The 21,325-nt window shown below is 46.3% G+C and overlaps 2 protein-coding genes across 5 annotated transcripts in view; both read right to left on the bottom strand.

Annotated features, from left to right (window-relative positions):
* Window positions 1–2,383: 2,383 nt before the first annotated feature.
* On the bottom strand, window positions 2,384–8,729 carry tti2 (TELO2 interacting protein 2). Of its 2 annotated transcripts, none has more exons than XM_085295723.1 (10): window positions 8,591–8,729; window positions 7,041–7,533; window positions 6,760–6,929; window positions 6,391–6,448; window positions 5,752–5,880; window positions 5,572–5,664; window positions 5,314–5,501; window positions 4,265–4,408; window positions 3,974–4,133; window positions 2,384–3,461 (listed from the first exon to the last, which is right to left on the bottom strand). In XM_085295723.1, exons 1-10 carry the CDS (start codon window positions 8,611–8,613, stop codon window positions 3,375–3,377), a joined length of 1,545 nt encoding a protein of 514 aa, XP_085151849.1. In that variant the 5' UTR covers window positions 8,614–8,729; the 3' UTR covers window positions 2,384–3,374. The 2 variants fall into 2 exon arrangements, with proteins under 2 accessions (XP_085151849.1, XP_085151848.1); XM_085295722.1 differs by having other exon boundaries at window positions 6,760–6,947.
* A 2,238-nt stretch (window positions 8,730–10,967) lies between these two features.
* The window catches only part of c5 (complement component 5), a 35,283-nt gene continuing 24,925 nt past the window's right edge, over window positions 10,968–21,325 (bottom strand). The window contains exons 31-42 of one of the 3 annotated variants that reach the window (XM_085295718.1): window positions 21,132–21,284; window positions 20,996–21,058; window positions 20,837–20,924; window positions 19,875–19,914; window positions 18,628–18,730; window positions 18,477–18,551; window positions 18,209–18,314; window positions 17,543–17,626; window positions 17,371–17,460; window positions 11,636–11,728; window positions 11,289–11,427; window positions 10,968–11,210 (exon numbers count right to left, since the gene is read on the bottom strand). In XM_085295718.1, coding sequence (XP_085151844.1) covers window positions 11,078–11,210; window positions 11,289–11,427; window positions 11,636–11,728; window positions 17,371–17,460; window positions 17,543–17,626; window positions 18,209–18,314; window positions 18,477–18,551; window positions 18,628–18,730; window positions 19,875–19,914; window positions 20,837–20,924; window positions 20,996–21,058; window positions 21,132–21,284 — 1,167 coding nt within the window. In that variant the 3' untranslated portion in view covers window positions 10,968–11,077. Of the gene's footprint in view, window positions 11,211–11,288; window positions 11,428–11,635; window positions 11,729–17,370; window positions 17,461–17,542; window positions 17,627–18,208; window positions 18,315–18,476; window positions 18,552–18,627; window positions 18,731–19,874; window positions 19,915–20,115; window positions 20,682–20,836; window positions 20,925–20,995; window positions 21,059–21,131; window positions 21,285–21,325 lie in introns of those variants that run through there. The other 2 variants (XM_085295719.1, XM_085295721.1) reach the window with 2 other exon arrangements.

The raw sequence follows: 21,325 nt of genomic DNA on the forward strand, positions 1-21,325 counted from the left end.
TTTCTGCTGCTGAGGTCTGAGTGCAGACCAGTGCTGCGAGCCCTTTAAACCAGAACCTGCCCCCAGTCTGAAGTCTCCTCCAATCACAACACGAGACACGCTGATGAAAACGTTTATTCGGAGACAGAAACGGCAGTGCTAGCTCACTGCTAATGCGTTCATGTGAATTCACCTGATATAAACTTTATATAAACTGTAGACACAAGTCATTGCAGAACAGAAGCTGTTATCACTGCGGCCGCCTGCAGTGCTGCGTCATCACTTCCTGTCCAGCACAGAGCCACATGCTGTTCTCGAGGCTCAGACAGGAAGTGGAAGATGTCTACGGCCGCAGCAGGAGACCTTTGAGGTTCTTCTTTTCTGTGTTTATTCACCTGTCTGCATGTAATCATTAGTTATTATTCATCTGTGGCTCTGTCCCACAGCGGGTCTTTGTCCTGTCACCCCGCCCCTCCCTGAGCCTGGTTCTGCTGCAGGTTTCTTCCTGTTTCCTTCCCACGGTCACTAAGTGCTTGTTCGTTGGGGGTCGTCTGATTTTGGGGTTCTCTCTGTATTATTCTCACCCGTCTGACTGACGCCTACTGTCATCGTCCTGCTGGTGACTTTGAAACACTGAGGCCATGGATGACCTCTGTGACCCCGAGGTGCTTACATCAGGGCTGAAGGATGAAGAGATCCTTAGCCCGAGTCATCAGAGTAAAACCAGCTGCAGTGCACCATGGGTAGTTTGCTGGTTCCGGGTTTATGAGGAGCGATCACACTACACCCGTCCGTATGTGATGACTCCTAATCTATGAGCTTTTCCCTTCAGTGTCACAGGCACTGATTAGCCCGGGTCAAAGGTCAGCTGTTTTAATGAAAGCCTGCAGTAGGGGTGGGTCTAGAGATTTTGACTATGCCGCTCTACCGCGATAGCGCATGTTGATGGTGTCATCAAGCTGCGCTTCTTTTGGTCGAAAGTAGGGCAGGGCGATATGGCCAAAAATATTTATCTCGATATAGATTTGAAAATTGGCGATAACGATATAACTGACGATATAATTGATGCGAGACAAAATGCAACTCCACAACTTTGCTAGCGCAAAAAACCCATCCATTTATTTTCACTTAAACAAGCAGCTGTTTTTATGTGCATTAAACCTATATAAACATTTAACAGTGCAAATGCAAATTCCTTACTGACAGCTTAACCAAAGGCATTTCCAGTAGAAATGTGCTGACATATCCTGAGCATAACCATGTATAATATCCACTGAAGTTAAAAAGAGGAGCTTTGCTACATTAAACTGCAGTGTGCCAAATAAAAAAGTCAAATACGTATTTTTCAGACCATAAGCTGCTCGGGATTAAAAGACACAAGAAACAAAACAGTCAGATAAATCAAACTTTATTAAACTCGTTCTTCTTGCTTCCTCCACTTCTGTACCATTGATTCATTAATGCTGTATTCTATCACAGCTGCTCTGTTCCCATGTTGTTGCAGTATATTAATGACTAACCTCGTATTGTGGATGGATTATCTCAGTTGTTCTGACTGAAGTTTGGTCCGTTTACAGCATCCTGCCATGCGACTGTATTTGTCTCTAACCATGAGGAACCTTCACGTTAACTTTTATCGAGTGGAAAACAAGTTAGCGTTCATCCTCCAGCTTCACTGTTTATGTTATGCTAACATAGCTGTGTCGCTAGCGATCACGTAGCACATCATTGTATACCAGCTAGCCCAACTTCAGTAACCCTACAAACGTCACTGCTGTTTAGTTTAAAGTCTTCATTTATGTTGGAAGTGATAGCAGAGCTGTACGTTTGAATTTTCTCAGTCAGAACATGCTGTATCATGCTTAGGTGGAAGCCAGCGAGCTAACTTCCTGCTAACTTCTAACTCCGTTAAATGTAATAAATTCTGTTTTCATGGATTTTTAACTCTCAGTGATGCTGCAGTGTTCGTTTGACTTTGGGACCTGAAATAGACGGAGTTTAGGACCCAGATTACTCCACGAGGCTCCTGACTACGGCAGCCGTAATGCTCCAACAATCCATCCAGCGGTGCGGCTTCATAGCTTTGCAAAGTCGCACTAAAACATTTGTCAGATTTTTTAGCACCGTGCACATAAAATCAGTTCGAGGTCAGTGAGCACAACCAGATTTCATACATAAGGCGCTCTGTCGATTTTTGAGTCAATTAAAGGATTTTAAGTGCGCGTAAAATACGTTATACAGAAGAAAAGAATATATCGCTATATATATCGTTACCGCACATGTTTCAGATTACACCGTGATATGGATTTTAGGCCATATCACCCAGCCCTTGTCAGGTTATGGCTGTGTGCAGGCAGGAGTGGAAGTAGAAGGACCCAATGTGCAGACACTCAGAGGCGGAAAGTAACTCAAAACTCAGCTTTTATTGCTGGATGGCAAAAGGTGGCAAACGTAACAAAAATCCAAAATCCAAATAAACTTACATGACCAGGCAGATGGAACACACAGCATAAATGAGAGTAGATCACGACACAGACACAAAGAAACACAGGGCTCAAATACACAGAGGGAGCAATCAGGGAATGGGTAACAGGAGGGAAACACAGCTGGGGCAAATCAGGCCTAACGAGACAAGGGGAAGCAAAACCAGACACATTAACATCAGACATGGACTTTCAAAGTAAAACAGGAAACATAACACAGACTCACAGGCAGGCACTATAACAAAGGGAACAGAGACGTGGGACCAGGGCAGACACAGACACTGACTGGATGTGGGGATACAGCAGACAGGGGAGACAGCAACTATGGAACACAGACAGAAAACCAGAACACTAAAACTCTAACCAACCCCACCCAGAGAACCTAAACTAAGAATGATCCTAAAACCCGTAAAGCAAAGCTAGAATATAATGAAATAACAAAATCAAAGAACCAAAAACACAAAACACTGAGTCAACGACCCAGGGACCCTAACAGCCCTAGCCTGCAGCAGGTTGTGTGCCGTCGCGCCATGATCAGAGTGATGCGATATCGGCGCTCTAACATCATCACAGATCTGTGTCCATCTACAGAGACGAGGATGAAAACAGTCGGCCATGTTTGGTTTTCTCCGCGGAGCCGTTCAAGCCCCACGATGACGTTTATTAATCACATGGTTATGTTACAGAGCGCCGCGTCACAGTCGCACACACGTGAGAGTTCTCAGAGTTCAGTTCTGCGCCGTCAAACCTGTCAGCACACGGCTCTTCAAACTTCCTGTATCCAGATTACTTCCTGTGACGTGCCGTAAGCTTCGCCAACGTGCTGCCGTTTGTCTTTAAACGTTTGCTGAGTGTCAGGAGGCCGCAGCTGCTCGCCGTGGCTCTGAAAGCTCCGCCTCCAGGCTCGCAGCTTCACCTGTCAGTCGCAGTGGCTGCTGTAGCTAGGCAACCAAGCACCTCCAGGCTGCAGCAGCTGCTGTCAACCTCCTGGAGGAGGCGCTGAGAGAGAAACGGATCAGATCAGATTTCTGAGTTTGTGGCGTCGGTACAATCAATAATTTACACTGATCGATTATCTATCGCTACAACCAGCATGCAAACTCCACCCCCTCCACATTAAACAGCAGCTTTTCAAGTTCATCTGAGAGACTCAGAGGGGAAACTCAAAACAGGAAGGGGTTGGCCAGATGTTAAGCAAGGATAACACTTTCAAATTAAGAGCATGAAGGTTCAGTGTAAACACACTTGAGTGTGCAACACGTTTCTGTCCTCATAATTTTATCAAATCAGCTTCACACGACAGCAAAAAGAGCACAGAACACGCTGACACACGCCAGTACTCTGATTACTCTGAGGCCTTTAATGTAATCTGATAATAAATATGAATATTAATAAGAAAACATATATTACAATATTCATTCATCAAATAAACAGGAGGCTACGACTCAGATTACAAGAGGAAACACTGCAGGATGATGACATCATGAAGCGTCACGCAACAGGTGACTCACCTGCACGTGTCCGTGTGAGGCGGCGTCCAGCAGCCGGAGGCAGGCGGCGCTTTCATCCATCAGCTGCCGTCTGAGCGAATCACAGAGCTCCGAGTCCGAGGAGACGTCAACCATCAGCCGCAGCAAGCAACGCAGCAACACGTCGACACGACACGCCATCCTGACGAGGGGAAACACATGAGCACGTCATACGGGACGGTCCAACGCCATCAGGACAGGAAGTAAGTAAAAGCTTCAAACTCGCAGCCGTGTGTGAGCGTGCGCGTGTGTCTGTGTGATCGTGTCCGTTACCGTGGCCACGCCGCTCTGGTCGTCTTCTGCAGCGCCTCCAGCATCCTCAGCCGGTTCGCCTCCTCAGGTGGGTCTCTGACCTCCAGGTACCCGAGCACCACCCGCTCTAGCCGCCACAGGTGTCTGCACACAGCCACGCCCACCCTGCACACACACACACAGGTGTGTATTCATATCCTTGTGGGGACATCTCATTGACATATGTTTTTCTTAGCTGCTTCCAGTAACCATCACACATGAATGCCCAACCATAACCCGACTGTAACACTAAAACCACAGTTTGGCTTCAGACTCGCGGCGATTCATGCAGCTGGAAAACATTCAAACTGTTCTGAGATCAGATTGAAGCAGCGGCGCCCCCCTGCAGGCAGAACAACAACGAGCTCTGAAGTCTGATTATCTACAAATTCATAAAAGACTTTTCTGTTTTAATCACAGCTGAGTCATCAAAGCACGACTGAAAACATTTAATTAAAACTGAAAAAAAAGAATCATTACAGACGCTAAAAAATACACGCATTTATCATTTCTACATTATTTAATAAATAATTTAATGTATTATAAGTGGGTTTATTATTTACATACAAATGTTTTTCTATAGTAACAGGTAAAAATACATTATCAATAAAATATACCACTTCACAGTAATTAATGTAACCTGTAGCATCTTATATTAAATAGGAAATCATGAAATTATGATTAAATATATTTAAAGTAAAATGAAACAAATTACTCATAATTTAATGTGATGAGCCATATATAGTATAGATATAAAAATATACAAATAATTAAAAATTAAAACGTTTATATTTGTCATTCATAATTAATTATACAAAAATACAAATGATAATTTATTAAAAACATTTTAGATACAATCAACATAAACTTTAACACTTTAGTACAATATCGTGAACTCATAACAATAAATGTGATCATTACAATGAACAGATAATATTAATAAAGAGTTTGTTTAATGTGTCACATTTTCATCCAGATAAATTAAATCACTGATGCTTCCATAGTAACCAAAGGTCAAAGGTCAAACCCACCTGTCGATGTACGCCGGCAGAGCAGCAGCATAGACGCGCCGTAGCACCACCTTGTTCTCCGCCTCCATGTGGGTCAGCATGAGACGCAGCACGTCGTCATGGCGACACGGCTTCCTGCGGGAGGAGGTGGAAGAGGAGGGGGGCTTCTCCAGAACCACCAGCAGGTCCAAGAGGCAGGACAGGACCAGCTGGGTGGGAGGGGGCGGGGTCAGTGACGTGTCATCAGACAGAGACAGAGTCTGTGTGTGTGTGTGCTACCTGGATGACGGCGGCCTCAGTCCTGTACAGGTGTTTGAATAACGCCTCATAAAGAACCTCGGCTCTGTTGAACTGATGCAGCTCTGCAGGCGGCTAAAGACACAAACACAGACACACACACATACCATCATCATCCAATGCCAGACACGACGCTGAGTGTGTGTGTGTGCATGTTTTTACCGTGTTGAGCACGATATGGTGCAGACAGCGAACTCCCAGCATGCAGTTCTCCAGTCTGTGGTGGTCACTGAAGAGGAGGGAGGGGGGAAGGAGGCGGGACAGGTGAGGTGAGAGTCCTGGGCGGGTCACCTGCACCAAAACACCAACACACAGGTGAAGACAGAGCACCTGATGGGTCAATCAGCTCCAACCTGTTTCACAGAGGAACTACTTTCTGTCCACTGTCTCCATCCGCCAGCCAAAAGATACGCAGCGAGATGGGAGGGCCGTTTGCCTCCCGTCAGGCTTTATCCTGCTCAGCGATGCGGCTGGCAGATGGAGACAGTAGAAAGGAAATAGTTCCTACATGGAGGCTGGAGAAGAAGGTGTGTATGAGAATGAAGCGCACTTCATAAAAGACACCTGCCTCACCGCAGTCCTACACTTCTGCCTTCACAGTCTCACCTGTTCGGACCATACCACCCTCACAGGTAAGCGGGGGACGATCAAAGCATAAGCAACCAAAAATATCTTTAAACACGGGTTGAAGGGGGAGCCTGGCTCCTGCTGACCTCTTGCAAACTTATCTCATTCAACATCTTCAAGTGGCATCGAGAACGCTCCAGAGAAGAGCAGAAAGGGGTCAAAGGTCAAACTGACCTGCAGAAGACTCCAGGCAAACACCAGCTTCACGGCTTCACAGCGCTGCCACGAGTCCCTGCTCACACACACACAGACACTTAAATATTCAACAAACTTGTTTTTGTCTTTTAATCACAGAAAAAATAACGAGCTAGCCAATCACACAAACACAGTTTGAACCAAGTGGAGCTCAGAGCACTGAACACGCATGTTTTAGAATTTCATGTGAGGACGTTTGTACAGAGCAGACATCCCTGCACTCTCTGTGGGGAGAAGGCCAAGGTCCTCACAATGTGGCTGTTCCATCAGGGACTGGTCCTCCTAAGTGATGGAAGGCAAGTGTACACACACACACACACACACACACACACACACACACACTCTCACTTGGTGAGCTGTGGCTGCAGGATGTCCAGGACTCCTCCCAGAATCCCTCTGCTCCCCTCCGTGTCCCCAGCCAGCAGGTGGGCGGAGTCTCTCCACCCTCCTGCACTCAGCAGCGTCTCCAGCAGGCCGCATGCTGCTGCTCTGGAGGCGGAGCTAGTCCACACCTGATCCTGATGAACAAAAGCACACTGGAAATCAAACAGCTGTCAGTGAATGCATCACGGGGTCAGACAGGAAGTACCTGTGCTGCAAAGGTGCATGTTTGATGTTTGCAGACTCACCTGGAAATGTGTGACAGCAAACACGCAGGTGGGTGGAGCAACAGCAAGTAGCAGACTGGTTGTCCGTTCTCTGGCCTCGCCCCCTTTCCGCCTGTCACCCAGAGTTGTTAGCAGAGCCGTGAGAGCGGCACACACCGCCGCTGCCTGTGTGGGGATGCTCTGATAGGCCGCAGCGCTCAGAGGGCTGCAGTCATCCTCACAGAGCGGCAGAGCAGCACAGCCAATCAGAGCACTGATCAGAGAGACATATGCTGCTTCAAGCTCCGCCCACCTACTGTCCTGGCTGGCTGGAGAGAACAGCCAGTCAGATCCAGCGTACTGGAAAAGCTGCTTTATTTGAGCAATCAGAGAGTGGGATTTAGGACAGGAACCAATCAGCTTCACCCTCAGCTGAGAAAGGAGCTCTGTGATTGGAGGAGGAGAGGAAGGGGACTGCTCCTCTGAGGAGGAGGAGGAGAGATGAAGGTCATGAAGTAAAGTGGAGAGCTCCATCCTGCACGAGAGAGAAAAGGAAAACATCACAATCTGTGACTCACCTCCAACATTCTCCACAAGCTTTTATTTGAAAGGGCTTCCCACATATTCAGTACCGCGTGCTTCCACCAGGGGCACTGTGACCTCTAAGCTGGTGTCAGGTGATCTGCAGCTGCTGTGAGGCCATAGGTGACCAGATGGGATGAAGGTGGAGCTGGGGTGAACCCAAGCAGACACCTGTCAGTCAAAGAGGCCACTCCCCTAATTATGCTACCTTTAACCTAATCGATGCCTCAGTCTTTAACCCTGTCTAATACCTGGGTTTGGTATGTCCAAAAGCAGGATCATGATCTAACAGTAAACAACAACCTCACCTTACTACACCTGAGACAGGTGACCTGTAGGGCCGAGGCATTGTCTTTTACAGGTGTAGCATACCTACATGCTACACCGCAGCTCCATCGCAGCTTTCAGACTGTTATGGGTTTTTTGTTTTGTTTTGAAATCAGCCACGCTTTACGAGGAGGATGAAGCTCGTCTTTGAGCTCCTTGTTGGAGTCTTTCTGGCTCCTCCGTGGTTGCATTTCTTCTTCTGCTGTTTTATTGTGGCTGTGTGGCTCAGCAGCAGCCATGTTTCTGTCTGTGATCAGCTGATGGACACTAAAACTCTTCCTCAGATTTAATCAAAAACATTAAAGACTGCTCCACTTGGCTCTATTTTTCTATTTTATTATCATATACAGCGTTCAGCTGGAGTGCCTGTAGCTATGGTTACTGTACAGGTGAGGACACACCTGTCTCTGCTGGCTTTAACATCAGTCACGGGCAGAGTTTGCACCTGCACACGTCAGTAAAGCGGGAAACCCTGACCTGTGCGCGCGCAGGTACTCGTGCAGTAGAAGCACACCTGCTGCACCTCAGAAACCTGAGCGCGAGGCTCACCTGCACCAACACTCCCACTAAAAATCAATCCCCGCGCGGACAGCCGTGACGTCTGTTAGCTGTGTAGTCTGAGCCGGCCTGATTAACAGATAACCGATTAATCGATGGTTTTTCGTTAAATGAGTGAAACTGACCTGAGAGCGGCTTCAGTCCTCATTCAAATTTACGTTAATTTTACAGGAAAGCAGCAGCGCGTGCACCCACACCCGCGGACTGTTTACGGGTACGAGCGGTGTGCCTGCAATAGGCTTCCGGCTGGGAACAAGCTGCACGTGAAAGGTTCCTGGCCCTGTTTTGAGCTTTAGTGCTGCCTGGGAGTTCGGTCCAACGGTGGAGCCGCGTTCCCCGTGACCTTACAAACACGTCCATGTGTGTTACGTTAAATCTGACACCGACTACATGAACTCCGTGGGCTCTGCCTCCGTTTTCCCACAGGGGAAATCCCTGCATCAGCTGATCGCCTGAAACGCTCTTCTTCAGAACAGGCTTCACTCCTGCGGCCGTCCGAGTGGATCTGAGATTAAAGGTGAGGCGGGCGGAGGCGGGGTTTCCTGTGATGGCCAAATGAAGCTTTCTGAAGCTTGTGTTGAAAAACGGCTCATTACTCGAAGCTTTTCAACAGAGTCCACTCTGGTGACATCTGCTGGCCAAAAATACGAAGAGCAGCTTGAATCTACAAAATCAAATGTACTGCTTCATTATGACGGAACACTCCGCAGAGTGAGGTTCTGTCTGATATTGGGCTGCCGTTGTGTTGCTTTGAACATGTATTTTTTGGGGTGAAAAACCACGTCTATTTGTTTAATAGTTTTCCTTCTTTAAACATGTGCCATGGTGTGGTCTTTCTTTGCTTGTGACTTATTGCTTGTGAAATATATATAATATACAAATAATAATGTAAAACACATAATGGAGGATGCTTCTGCTGTGAGGTCCTGCATCCATGTACTTATGCAATTAATCCCTGGACAGCTGGAAAGGTATGTTTATAAATAATATTATATTTGACCATTTTTTTTATTCATATTTGTGATCTGGGGGTAGAATTGATTGTGAACTGGAAAGGGAAAATGCTTATGAACTTGTAAAGTAAAAACATGATGCATCACGATGTGTGAGCAGCTTCAAACAAGGTCATCCTGTTCTTATTTAAGAAGAGGATTTGTTCCTCTGTGCGATGGCCGAGTCTGTTTGTCTCTCCTGCCTCAGAGAAAATGCTCTCACATGGAACAGAAGACGCTGGAGAGATGCAGGAGTACGGTCTCCCTCGGTCCCACAGACTATCAGCTAAAAAGAATAAACAAATTAATTTGCTGCACATTTTGTAGAATAACATTTTAAATATTTTTTTGTTATATTACATTTAAAGAGTCAAATGAAAGTCTTTCTAACATTATTTTATGATATTAATATTATGAAAAACAGATTTTTGTTTTGACATTGTAAGTTTCTCATGTTTTAAGATAAAATAAACGAACACAAAACAAAATCAAACAACAAGAACACAAAGCTGGCAAACCCACCCGGCTGACCAAACTCAACTCAAAATTCTCCCACAGACAGAACCTCGTCTCTTCCTCGCTGCCTCCGTATCTCCCAGTCGAATGATCAGTGGTTTGCTGTCTCTTACCACCAAAACACTCCACAAATCCCGTGAATGATTCACTTTCTTACAAACCACTGAATCAGTTAGGTTGTAAATGAAGCTTCGGGCGTCACTGATCACGTGACTCAGGCCAAGCGAATCAAGCCTCGACACAGAGCTTCTGAAGCAGTGTGTTCGTTTTTGTTACACATGCACCGGAGCTTCAAGCAAGCCATCACTACCTGTTACTGTCCTGGGATCAGCAGCTTTCTGTTAAATGTGGTTTGCTGTGTGCTTTATTACACTTTAGTGTTTGGTCTGCTGACGGAGCTGCACCTCAACCCCACCTGTGAGGAAGCCTGAGGATGAAGAGCTCAGAAGCACGAAGCAGCCAATCTGCACCTTTCTCTGATTTTTTAAATATATTTTTTTCTGATTACTGTTTATTGCGGCACAGTTGGTGTGAAGCACCCACGATGTCGTTGTACATGTACAATGACAGTAAAGGGCTATTCTATTCTATTCTATTCTATTCTATTCTATTCTATTCTTATGCTCAACTGGAGAGATGACAGCACCTACATCCACCACCACTGAGTAAATACTTGTTACTGTACTTAAGGAGCATCTTCACCTGAACATCAACAAGGACGGGATGAGTGTGTGTGTGTGTGTGTATCATGTTTACATATCTTTGTGGGGACCATCAGCCCTTATGGGGACAAAGTGCCGTCCCTGCAAGTTTGAAAGCATCTTTGAAACTCAAAGTGTGGTTTTAGTGTCAGAGTTACAGTCAGGTTATGGTCAGGCATTCAGTTTTGATGGTTAGGGTACACGACTAGGGAAAGCATTATGTCAATTAGATGTCCTCACTGAGACATGAAAACAAGTATAAGTGTTTGTTTGTTTATCAGACCTCAGAGGGCTTCTTTGACCTTTATTGAACTTTATTATTTATTCCAATCTGAAGTGACAGAAACATTCAAACTCTGAATGAAGAAAGACTCCACCCCTCAGTGTGACATCACAGTGACATTCAGCTGCAGGCCGATATCTGCAGGTTCAGGGCAAAGTCCTCCAGCTGGGAAATGTAGTCCATACACTCAGGAGAACTACAGTCTGTCGGCCACAGCTCCAACACGGCCTCCGAGTCCAGAGGGAGGCGATACCTGTAACACGAGCACACAAGCTCAGCCTCGGCCAATCGCGAAGAGCGACAGGTGACACAGAGAGAAAGGGATACTGACTTGTAGTTGTTGTCAAGCGTGACCTCTGACCCACTGGCTCCCATCAGCAGGTACTGTCTGTTGTTCTGGATGTCCATGTCGCTGCAGGTCGCCTTCTTCACCAGATCCACCACGGTCCCAGACCTCACGCCCTCAAAATCTGCAGCAGGCGAGGAAAAACCACAGAAGAAGAAGATTTCACTTCACAGTGCAAAAGTGTTAAGATGTGCTTAAAGGATCCAACGGCTGCTCCATCACTCCCACCACGGTCGGCACAGTTTCATCAAAACCAGCCGGACGCAGAGCCGATCGTGACGTTCGGGCTCTAACGCAGCTGTCTGACAGCTTTCAGAGTCCTGTCAGCTCACCTTTATCTGTGTTCTTGATGACTTCATCTACGGTGGCTGTGTAGGTCATAAAGTCGCCTTCTGCTGCTGACTTCGTCACCGTCACCTTGTACGCTGCGGCAGAAACACAGACACAGTGTGAGCAGCTTCAAACAGTCAGGCAGTGAGCTCAGATCACCGAGCTCCTGCACTCAGACGGGAACATCGAATGTGAGTGAAGTTGGCCCCCCACCTTCTTCAAATCCAACAAAAGTGGTATCAAACGTTTGTGCTCATTTGTGCTGAAAAATTTTTCGTGTGTGCTGCTATCATTTCAAAAATATTAATAAAGTCTTGATGCGTGCTCAATCATCCAGGTAAGTAAATTCCAAAAGGTTGATTCTGTTCATCTGGATATTTTCAGTGGGACAAACGTTTCGTCATCATCCAGGTGACTCCTTCAGTCTCAGCTGACTGCAGGTTTCTCCAACCTTATAAACAGGACATTTGCATAGTGAAGGAAACTAGCACCACTGAATGAACAATGTGCTGGGGGGTTAGTTCCATGATTGTTAGTATGGAAATTCTTTTGACCATTGATCAATGACAACTAATCAAAGACACAGATTCTCAAATGGCCATGAGTACCATTCACAGAAAGTGGGGAATGGCTGCAATCACAGCATTGACAGATGGTGACAGATGTACCCTTGGGCCCCCCTTCTTGATTCAGAGATGGTCAGCATCCTGACAGCCCGATGGACGAAGCTGTCTCTCAGTCTGTGTGCTCTGGCCCGGAGGCTCCTCAGTGTCCTTCCTGATGGCAGCAAACTGAAGACGCTGTTGAAGGGATGAGTGGAGTCACCTGTAATGGAGAGGACCTTCCGGATGAGGCAGGCGCAGTAGATCTCCTGGGGAGGGAGGCAAGAGAGGTCCCCACAATCCTCTCGGCTGCTCTCACTACCCGTTGTCATTTTTTTCCTGCAGGACCCAGTGCAGGAGTCATACCACACAGTGATGCAGCTGGTGAGGATGCACTCAACTGTGCCTCTGTAGAAGGTGCTCATAATGGGGGTTGGATCTCTTGCTATGGGTCAGCAGAGTGAAGAGAATTATTATGTGCGTAATTATTCAGCCCCTTTGGTCTGAGTGCAGTCAGTTGCACATAGATGTTGCCTGATGAGTGCTAATGACTAAACAGAGTGCACCTGTGTGTAATCTAATGTCAGTACAAATACAGCTGCTCTGTGACGGCCTCAGAGGTTGTCTAAGAGAATATTGGGAGCAACAACACCATGAAGTCCAAAGAACACACCAGACAGGTCAGGGATAAAGTTATTGAGAAATTTAAAGCAGGCTTAGGCTACACAAAGATTTCCCAAGCCTTGAACATCCCACGGAGCGCCGTTCAAGCCATCATTCAGAAATGGAAGGAGTCTGGCACAACTGTAAACCTACCAAGACAAGGCCGTCCACCTAAACTCACAGGCCGAACAAGGAGAGCGCTGATCAGAAATGCAGCCAAGAGGCCCATGGTGACTCTGGACGAGCTGCAGAGATCTACAGCTCAGGTGGGGGAATCTGTCCATAGGACAACTATTAGTCGTGCACTGCACAAAGTTGGCCTTTATGGAAGAGTGGCAAGAAGAAAGCCATTGTTAACAGAAAACCATAAGAAGTCTTGTTTGCAGTTTGCCACAAGCCATGTGGGGACACAGCAAACATGTGGAAGAAGCTGCTCTGCTCAGATGAGACCAAAATGCAAAACGCTATGTGTGGAAAACTAACCCTGCACATCACTCTGAACACACCATCCCCACTGTCAGATATGGTGGTGGCCAGAGATGGGCAGTAACGCGTAACGCGTTACTGTAATCTGATTACTTTTTTCAAGTAACGAGTAAAGTAAGGGATTACTATTGCAAAAACGGTAATTAGATTACCGTTACTTTCCCGTAGGAACTCTGCGTTACTGCGTTACTAAAACCGTGATTTTTTGCGAGAATGTCTCATGACAGTGACTTAAGCAAGTGCGACGTTCGTGACAACAGCTGTGTGCAGATCAACAGTGGATCATATATCGAGTGCGGGAGAGAGTATGAGCGTGCAGCGTTTAAAGCGTGGAAGTACTGACCTTACTTTGAGTTTGATTCCATAAAAAGTGACAAAAACATTAGCGTCCATCGTGCGTGGGAAGAAAACTTCTTTTTACAGCGAAAAAACCCCTAAACTTCCGAGCAAGCACCGAGTAGCTACGACGTAATGGGAAACTCACAGAGAAACTCGCGGATTCTTCAACTGACCGCGGCACACCTGCACCAGGGTAAACCTCCGCCTGCCCCACTCCTGCTTTACAGGTGAAAATAGAGCAACAGGACCGCTGAGTCTTTGACTTTATTTATTTTCTGCTGTGTTTTACTTGCATCTATTTGAAACACTGAGTGTAAACACACAAAATATTTTATTTTATGAGCTGGAATGTGCAGAAAATAGGTTTAAATGTTAAACTAATTTCTTCCAGTCAGAGAATGTTGCATATAATTACATTTTTGCTTGATGCATAAAGTTAAAAGATTAAAACTAATAAAACAAGTTTTAAAAAAAGAGACTTTTCCATTTGATTACATTTTGTATGATGGATTATGCAGAAAAAGTAGAATTGGGTTGAAAGATCTATCGCTTTATCACCTCTTCAGGTTGTAAATCGTGTTTTTAAAAAGTAACTAAGTAACTAAGTAATTAATTACTTTTGAAAATAAGTAATCAGTAAAGTAACGGTATTACTTTTTTGGGGAAGTAATCAGTAATTAGTTACTGATTACTTTTTTCAAGTAACTTGACCAACACTGGTGGTGGCAGCATCATGCTCTGGGGGTGCTTCTCTTCAGCAGGGACAGGGAAGCTGGTCAGAGATGATGGGAAGATGGATGGAGCCAAATACAGGGCAATCTTGGAAGAAAACCTCTTGGAGTCTGCAGGAGACTGGGGCGGAAGTTCACCTTCCAGCAGGACAGCGACCCTAAACATAAAGCCAGGGCAACGATGGGATGGTTTAAAACAAAACTTTGCAGTTATTTATTTGTAAAAAATGTTTGGAATCATGTATGATTTTCGTTCCACTTCTCACGTGTGCACCACTTTGTGTTGGTCTTTCACCTGGAATTCCAATAACATTGATTCATGTTTGTGGCTGTAATGTGACAAAATGTGGGAAAGTTCAAGGGGGCCGAATACTTTTGGAAGCCACTGTAACTGGCTGCTAGATTTCTTGACATGAAGACAGCAGACAGTACGGGTCGGCAGCGACACCTCCATCCCAAGATCACTGAATACGGGGACTCCTCAAGGATGTGTGGTGAACCGCCTTCTCTTCACTCTGCTGACCCACGACTGCACACCATCACACAGCTCCAACCTTTTCATCAAGTTGCAGACAAAACAACTGTGGTAGGTCACATCAGCAACAATGATGAGATCTACTACAGGGGTGAAGTTAACCATCTGGCAGAGTGGTGCAGCTACAACAACCTGTCCCTGAATGTGGAGAAGACCAACAGCGACTCTACTTCCTCTGCAAACTGAGAAGCGCAAGAGATCCAACCCCCATTATGAGCACCTTCTACAGAGGCACAGTTGAGTGCATCCTCACCAGCTGCATCACTGTGTGGTATGACTCCTGCACTGGGTCCTGCAGGAAAAAAATGACAACGGGTAGTGAGAGCAGCCGAGAGGATTGTGGGGACCTCTCTTGCCTCCCTCCCCAGGAGATCTACTGCACCTGCCTCATCCGGAAGGTCCTCTCCATTACAGGTGACTCCACTCATCCCTTCAACAGCGTCTTCAGTTTGCTGCCATCAGGAAGGACACTGAAGAGCCTCCGGGCCAGAGCACACAGACTGAGAGACAGCTTCATCCATCGGGCTGTCAGGATGCTGACCATCTCTGAATCAAGAAGGGGGGCCCAAGGGTACATCTGTCACCATCTGTCAATGCTGTGATTGCAGCCATTCCCCACTTTCTGTGAATGGTACTCATGGCCATTCGAGAATCTGTGTCTTTGATTAGTTGTCATTGATCAATGGTCATAAGAATTTCCATACTAACAATCATGGAACTAACCCCCCAGCACATTGTTCATTCAGTGGTGCTAGTTTCCTTCACTATGCAAATGTCCTGTTTATAAGGTTGGAGAAACCTGCAGTCAGCTGAGACTGAAGAAGTCACCTGGATGATGACGAAACGTTTCACCCACTGAAAATATCCAGATGAACAGAATCAACCTTTTGGAATTTACTTACCTGGATGATTGAGCACGCATCAAGACTTTATTAATATTTTTGAAATGATAGCAGCACACACGAAAAATTTTCACCACAAACGAGCACAAACGTTTGATACCACTTTTGTTGGATTTGAAGAAGGTGGGGGGCCAACTTCACTCACATCTCTACTTTCAAGATTAGGCTTCAAACTTTCCTTTTTGCTAAAGCATATAGTTAGGGCTGGACCAGGTGACCCTGAATCCTCCCTTAGTTATGCTGCGATAGACGTAGGCTGCTGGGGGATTCCCATGATGCACTGGGTGTTTCTTCTTCACTCACTATGTGTTAACAGACCTCTCTGCACTGAATCACACTTGTTATTAACCTCTGTCTCTCTTCCACAGTATGTCTTTATGCTGTCTTCCTTCTCTCTCCCCAACCAATCACAGCCTGGTTCTGTCGGAGGTTTCTTCCTGTTAAAAGGGAGTTTTTCCTTCCCACTGTCGCCAAAGTGCTTTCTCATACCCACATAGCAGACAGGTCTGGCCCGAATCTGGTGTCAAGCTGGCACTGCTGACTGACTGGTGTCATGGCAGAGTGTATGTAAACCAGATGTGGGCCAGGTCTGGCAATGATGCACTATTTATGTTCCTATTTTCCTATTTTAGTTAGAATACCCAAATGTCATGTTGCAATACTGTACTGCTATGGTAGCCAACGTTTCAAATGCAGGTTTGACAGGTTTGTGAGTGTACACTTTATCCAAAACCTAGTGAGGGTTTATTCAGGTTTACCACTCAGTGGCTGTAGGTGAGGAGGTAGAGCAGGTCCCCTACTGATCAGAAGGTTAGTGGTTCAATCCCTGGTTTCTCCAGTCTGCATGTCAAGTGTATGAATGTAATTAGGAAGCATTCAGTTTAGAGAAAGTGTGTGAATGTGGCATGTTGTATAGAGCACTTTGAGTAATCTGGGAGAGTAGAAAAGTGCATATAAGAATCAGTCCATTCACTGTGTGAACAGAGATTCGTCATGTTACTATTGTACTATTGTGTTCCAGCACATGTTGTTATTACATGGCTTGATTGAGGTACACATTAGGCTGACATCTGGGGCCAGAGCTAAAACTGTTCTGGGCCAGCACAGGGCCAGCAGTGTGTCTGCAACTGGCCTTGTGCTGGCCCATGTGTGGGCCACCTCTGGCAAACCAGATCTGGGCCACCAAAGTGCGTCATTCTTCGCGGTATGTGGGCCATGTGTAAGCACATTGTGTGGGCCAGATCCAGGCCAAACCAGTTTTGCTGTGTGGGCAGGGGGTCACATGATTGTTGGGTTTTTCTCTGTATGTATTATTGTAGGGTCTACCTTACAATATAAAGCGCCTTGAGACGACTGTTACTGTGATTTGGGGCTGTATAAATAAAGTTGAATTGAACTCTGAAGCTCCACCTGCACGGGGCTCTGGGGCGGAGCTGGGGTGTAAACGTGGCGTTTTGTTGCGGACGTCGCTCGGCTCACCGTATTTAATGTGAGGCTGACACGTCTCGTTGGTTCGTTTGTCTAGTGTTAGCGTCACGTCCACGTCTCCTCTGTAGGTGGCGCACGCCGCTGCACAATGACATGTGAACAAACACGTTACAAAAACCTTTCACAGGTGACAGAAACCTCAGCCAATCAGACGGCCGACTACCTGTCATGCACTGACACTGTTCGCCCAGACAGAGGCGCTGCAGCTCCTGCTGCTCGTAGGAGAACTGCTTTGTGCACAAACTGCCTGAAAGAGATTAGAAATAAGACTTTATTGTTATTATTCTTCATAGCAGGAAACAAACAGGGACACGATGAATCCAATAGTTCAGGAAAAACGAGGAGCTTTTCCTCACAATGTCCACATGTTTCCTTCTCAGCTGTAAATAAGCGATGGGAACTTGAATGAACGTGTTTCGAGCTTAAATGGATGGAGCGCTGAAATAACGACACGACGCTCTGCTGCCTCAAAGTTTAACTGAACACAAGACTCGAGCAGCTTTGCATGATTCTCAGTTCAAAATAATCCCTGTTTGTGTCATACTGGGACCTCAGTTCATCCTGTCTGAAACAAGCACTTTTAACACCTCTCTTTAAACCCCTCCCTCACTAAAACCCCACTTCCTTCTGATTGGCCAGCTCTGGATGCCAACTGAATGGCAGCACTCAGTGTCTAAATTTGACGTTTGTAGCAGACGAGTTATTTTTAGAGGTGTTTCTTATGAAGGACTGTAACTGGCAGGAGGCAATAAAAACAGAACAGATACTTTTAATTTGAAAGGATTGAACTTCCATGTTTCCAAACGAGCGACGGGTTTCGGCCTCTCACCTCTGTCCTGGGGCTCGCTGACACTGAACAAGGACTTGGTGGCTCCGGTCACCTTAAACGTGGTCCTAATCCGAAAGCCCACGCACAGAAATATGTCTGAGGGAACCTGGGAGCCAGACAGGAAGTGACAACAACATGTGGAAGATTCAGTTCAATTTTATTTATATAGCACAAAATCACAACAACAGCAAATGTTGTGTGTGTGTGTGTGTGTGTGTGTGTGTGTGTGTGTGTGTGTGTGTGTGTGTGTGTGTGTGTGGTTCCTCACAGAGTCCATCTGGATGATGATGGTGTGCCCCTGGAGCTCGTAGTGGGAGATGATTGGCTGATTGGTGTCCATCAGCTGTGGAACAGCAGTCACTGTGAACACGTTCAGACTCTCTGAGCATCATCAGGCTGATCATCAGAGCTCAGCTCACCTGCTTCAGGTCCTCCAGGTACGCGTCCACACTTGTGGGCAGCTGGATCTTCATCACGGTCAGACTGGACTCGGTGAACACCTCGTTAGGAGGAGGTTTATACCTGAAACACAGGTACATGTCCTCTATGCAACATTCAGTTACTAAACACTTTCCTGCTATCGTGCTTTGATGATGACGACGTGGAAAATTTGAGCGTCCGATTCGTCAGCCTGTCCTCGTTCATGCAGCGTCTACATCACAGCTAACATTGTCCTGTTTCAGAGCAGCTTCCTGTGACTGCGTCAGACACACAGAGTGGACACTTTGGCTTTAACATAAACTTACTGTTGCAGCACCAAAGTGACCTCATGGGTCTCCTGACCCAGCGTTTTGTACTCGTGTGATTTATTCTATGGTTTCTAGTTTTGATCCCTTGCACCTCATGTTTCTCTGTGCCCCCTCTGTTCTGTGTAAAGTCTGTGTTTCTTGGTCTGTCTTCGCATGTTTTGAGTTTCTTGTGTTTTCTGTCACTCTGTATGGTGACTTATGTTCTAATGGTTGGTCTTTTGTTTCTCCCTCGAGTCTAGTTTCTTGTGTTCCAGGATTTCGCTCTGTGTATTATTTATCATCTCTGGTCTTTTGGTTCTTTGCCTTATGGTTATGTCTCTGTGTTTCTTAGTTGCTCTGTCTCCACCCTGTCAAGCTCGCATCTCAGTGTTATACTTCCTGTTTTACTTTGAAGGTCTGTGTCTGATGTGAGTGTATCCTACTTTGCTTCCTTGTCTCGTCAGTTCTGATTTCTCCCAGCTGTGCCCTCCTTCTGTGTCTCATTCCCTCGTTATTCCCCAGTGTATTTAAGCCCTGTGTTTCTCTGTGTCAGTGTCGCGTCGGCCCTCGTGCTGTGTGGCTCGCTCTGTGTTTCCCTGTGAGTTTAGTTTAGTTTGCTTTGTATGCTCGTTTTCCCGTGCCAGCAAATAAAGCTGTGATTTTGAGTTCATCCCTCGAGACGGAGTACCTGCCACGCAGCGCTTCTTGACAGATTTTTAGTTTGAGTGTCCTTATTTTCCTCTCAGCTATGGATTCTGTCACTAGTTAGGTTAGGTAACATAAACTACTGAAAGTCTGTTAACCACAACCAACCCAGTGACGTCACCCTCTGTAGTTACATGTGTGACTGCTTTTGCAGCAGGGATCCATGCTGTGAGTTAGCCTTCATGCATGCAGCGTTTCAGTGAGCGAGAAAGACAATCATGCAGTGCTCTTACTTTACACAGGCCACCAGGGTAGGAGTTCGTAATCTTGGATCTGAGGAGGAGAAAGAAGACATTTAATCTGGTGACAGGCAGCTGCTGCTGCAGGTAAACAGCTGGAGCACTGTCTCTGTTCAAAACAGAAGTACAGAATAGAAAATAAATGAATAAACCTCACTGTAGTGAGACAGGAAGTGTAAAATCAATGAACAGAATCAACCTTTTGGGATTTACTTACCTGGATGATTGAGCATGAAGACAAAGAAGGAGGACGCGCGAAAGAGTTTAATGTTCAAAGTTTGGTTTAAAAGAGGAAAAAGTCTTGGCTCTTGAGGGAGGCGGTCGCACTTTCTCCTTCTCCCTCATCTTTCCTGCTTGGCTTCTCATGTCTTTTGTATAGTCTCGCTTATTCTCTAACCCTCAGACAGTCTCCCAGACTTGTTCTCTAAAAACATAAAGAAGAATTATGGATTTGATCAACTCGTCCCTTGACGAAACTGACACCCTCCTGGGCTTGGGAGAGCCCGACTGTCCTGTGGAGACGTTTGCTGCCGGATACTCGATGGTCAGTTGCGTCGTGTGTCTGGTGACGCTCTCAATGGAGGACATTGAACGACATCGACCAATTCGGAACCACGATAACAGAGTTCTGGCTGATTGGAGCCGGCTTAGTACAAGAAGCAGCTACAGCTGTTGAAAATCCCACAAGGCTGTCCGACATGATAGACGATGGGCAGGGCTGTGAGTAAGACTGTGGTTATGGATACCATCTTGGAGAAGAACAACAGGAATTGAGAGACCTGGTGACCTGTGATGGACCAACTGTAAAATTGGAAGCAGTTTGTTCGCACTAACCAAAACAGCTACCATCTTCATCTCATGTTTTGAGTGTGGTGTGAAATCTGTTTGTGGAGTTTGAAAGTCTGCTGTGGCTGTGATCTTTCACATACACCTGTACATCCAGGTGAGATACTCACTGGTTTCAGGCATGACCACCTCAATCGTGAGGTCAAAGTTACACGTGGCCTGTGCGGACGCCACGGTCTGATAGTACACCGTCTTCATCTGCAGACAGATTGGGGAACGTTAGAGCCGATTTTGCCCACATGGCTTCAGGTGAATTAACCCACACCCACCTTCACATTGGACACGCCACGACCATAACCTGTGGACACGGTGATGTCATCATTCTTTGTTACCTGGGAAGGAAAACAAAAAGGTTACTGTTGACCTGGAGCTGCACCTGACCTCGCTGCACTGAGCCGTTCTCACCTGGAAGGGTGAGGCCACGGGTCGACTCTGGCTCAGCTGGATTTGTCCCAGAATTCCTTTTGTTCTGTAGCGGATGCTGATGTCCTGACTGAGGGCGGCTCGAGAGACAACTCTGCTGTACTCCGTTAATGTCTCCAGAGTCAAGAAGGTGTCCTGAGGGAGGTCAAAGGTCAACAAGAAGCGCAAAAGAGGTT

This window comes from Mchenga conophoros, linkage group LG12 (assembly GCF_057382185.1).
Source record: "Mchenga conophoros isolate Kocher_MC1m ecotype Shallow Benthic linkage group LG12, M_conophoros_male_GT1.1, whole genome shotgun sequence".
Classification (NCBI taxonomy): domain Eukaryota; kingdom Metazoa; phylum Chordata; class Actinopteri; order Cichliformes; family Cichlidae; genus Mchenga; species Mchenga conophoros.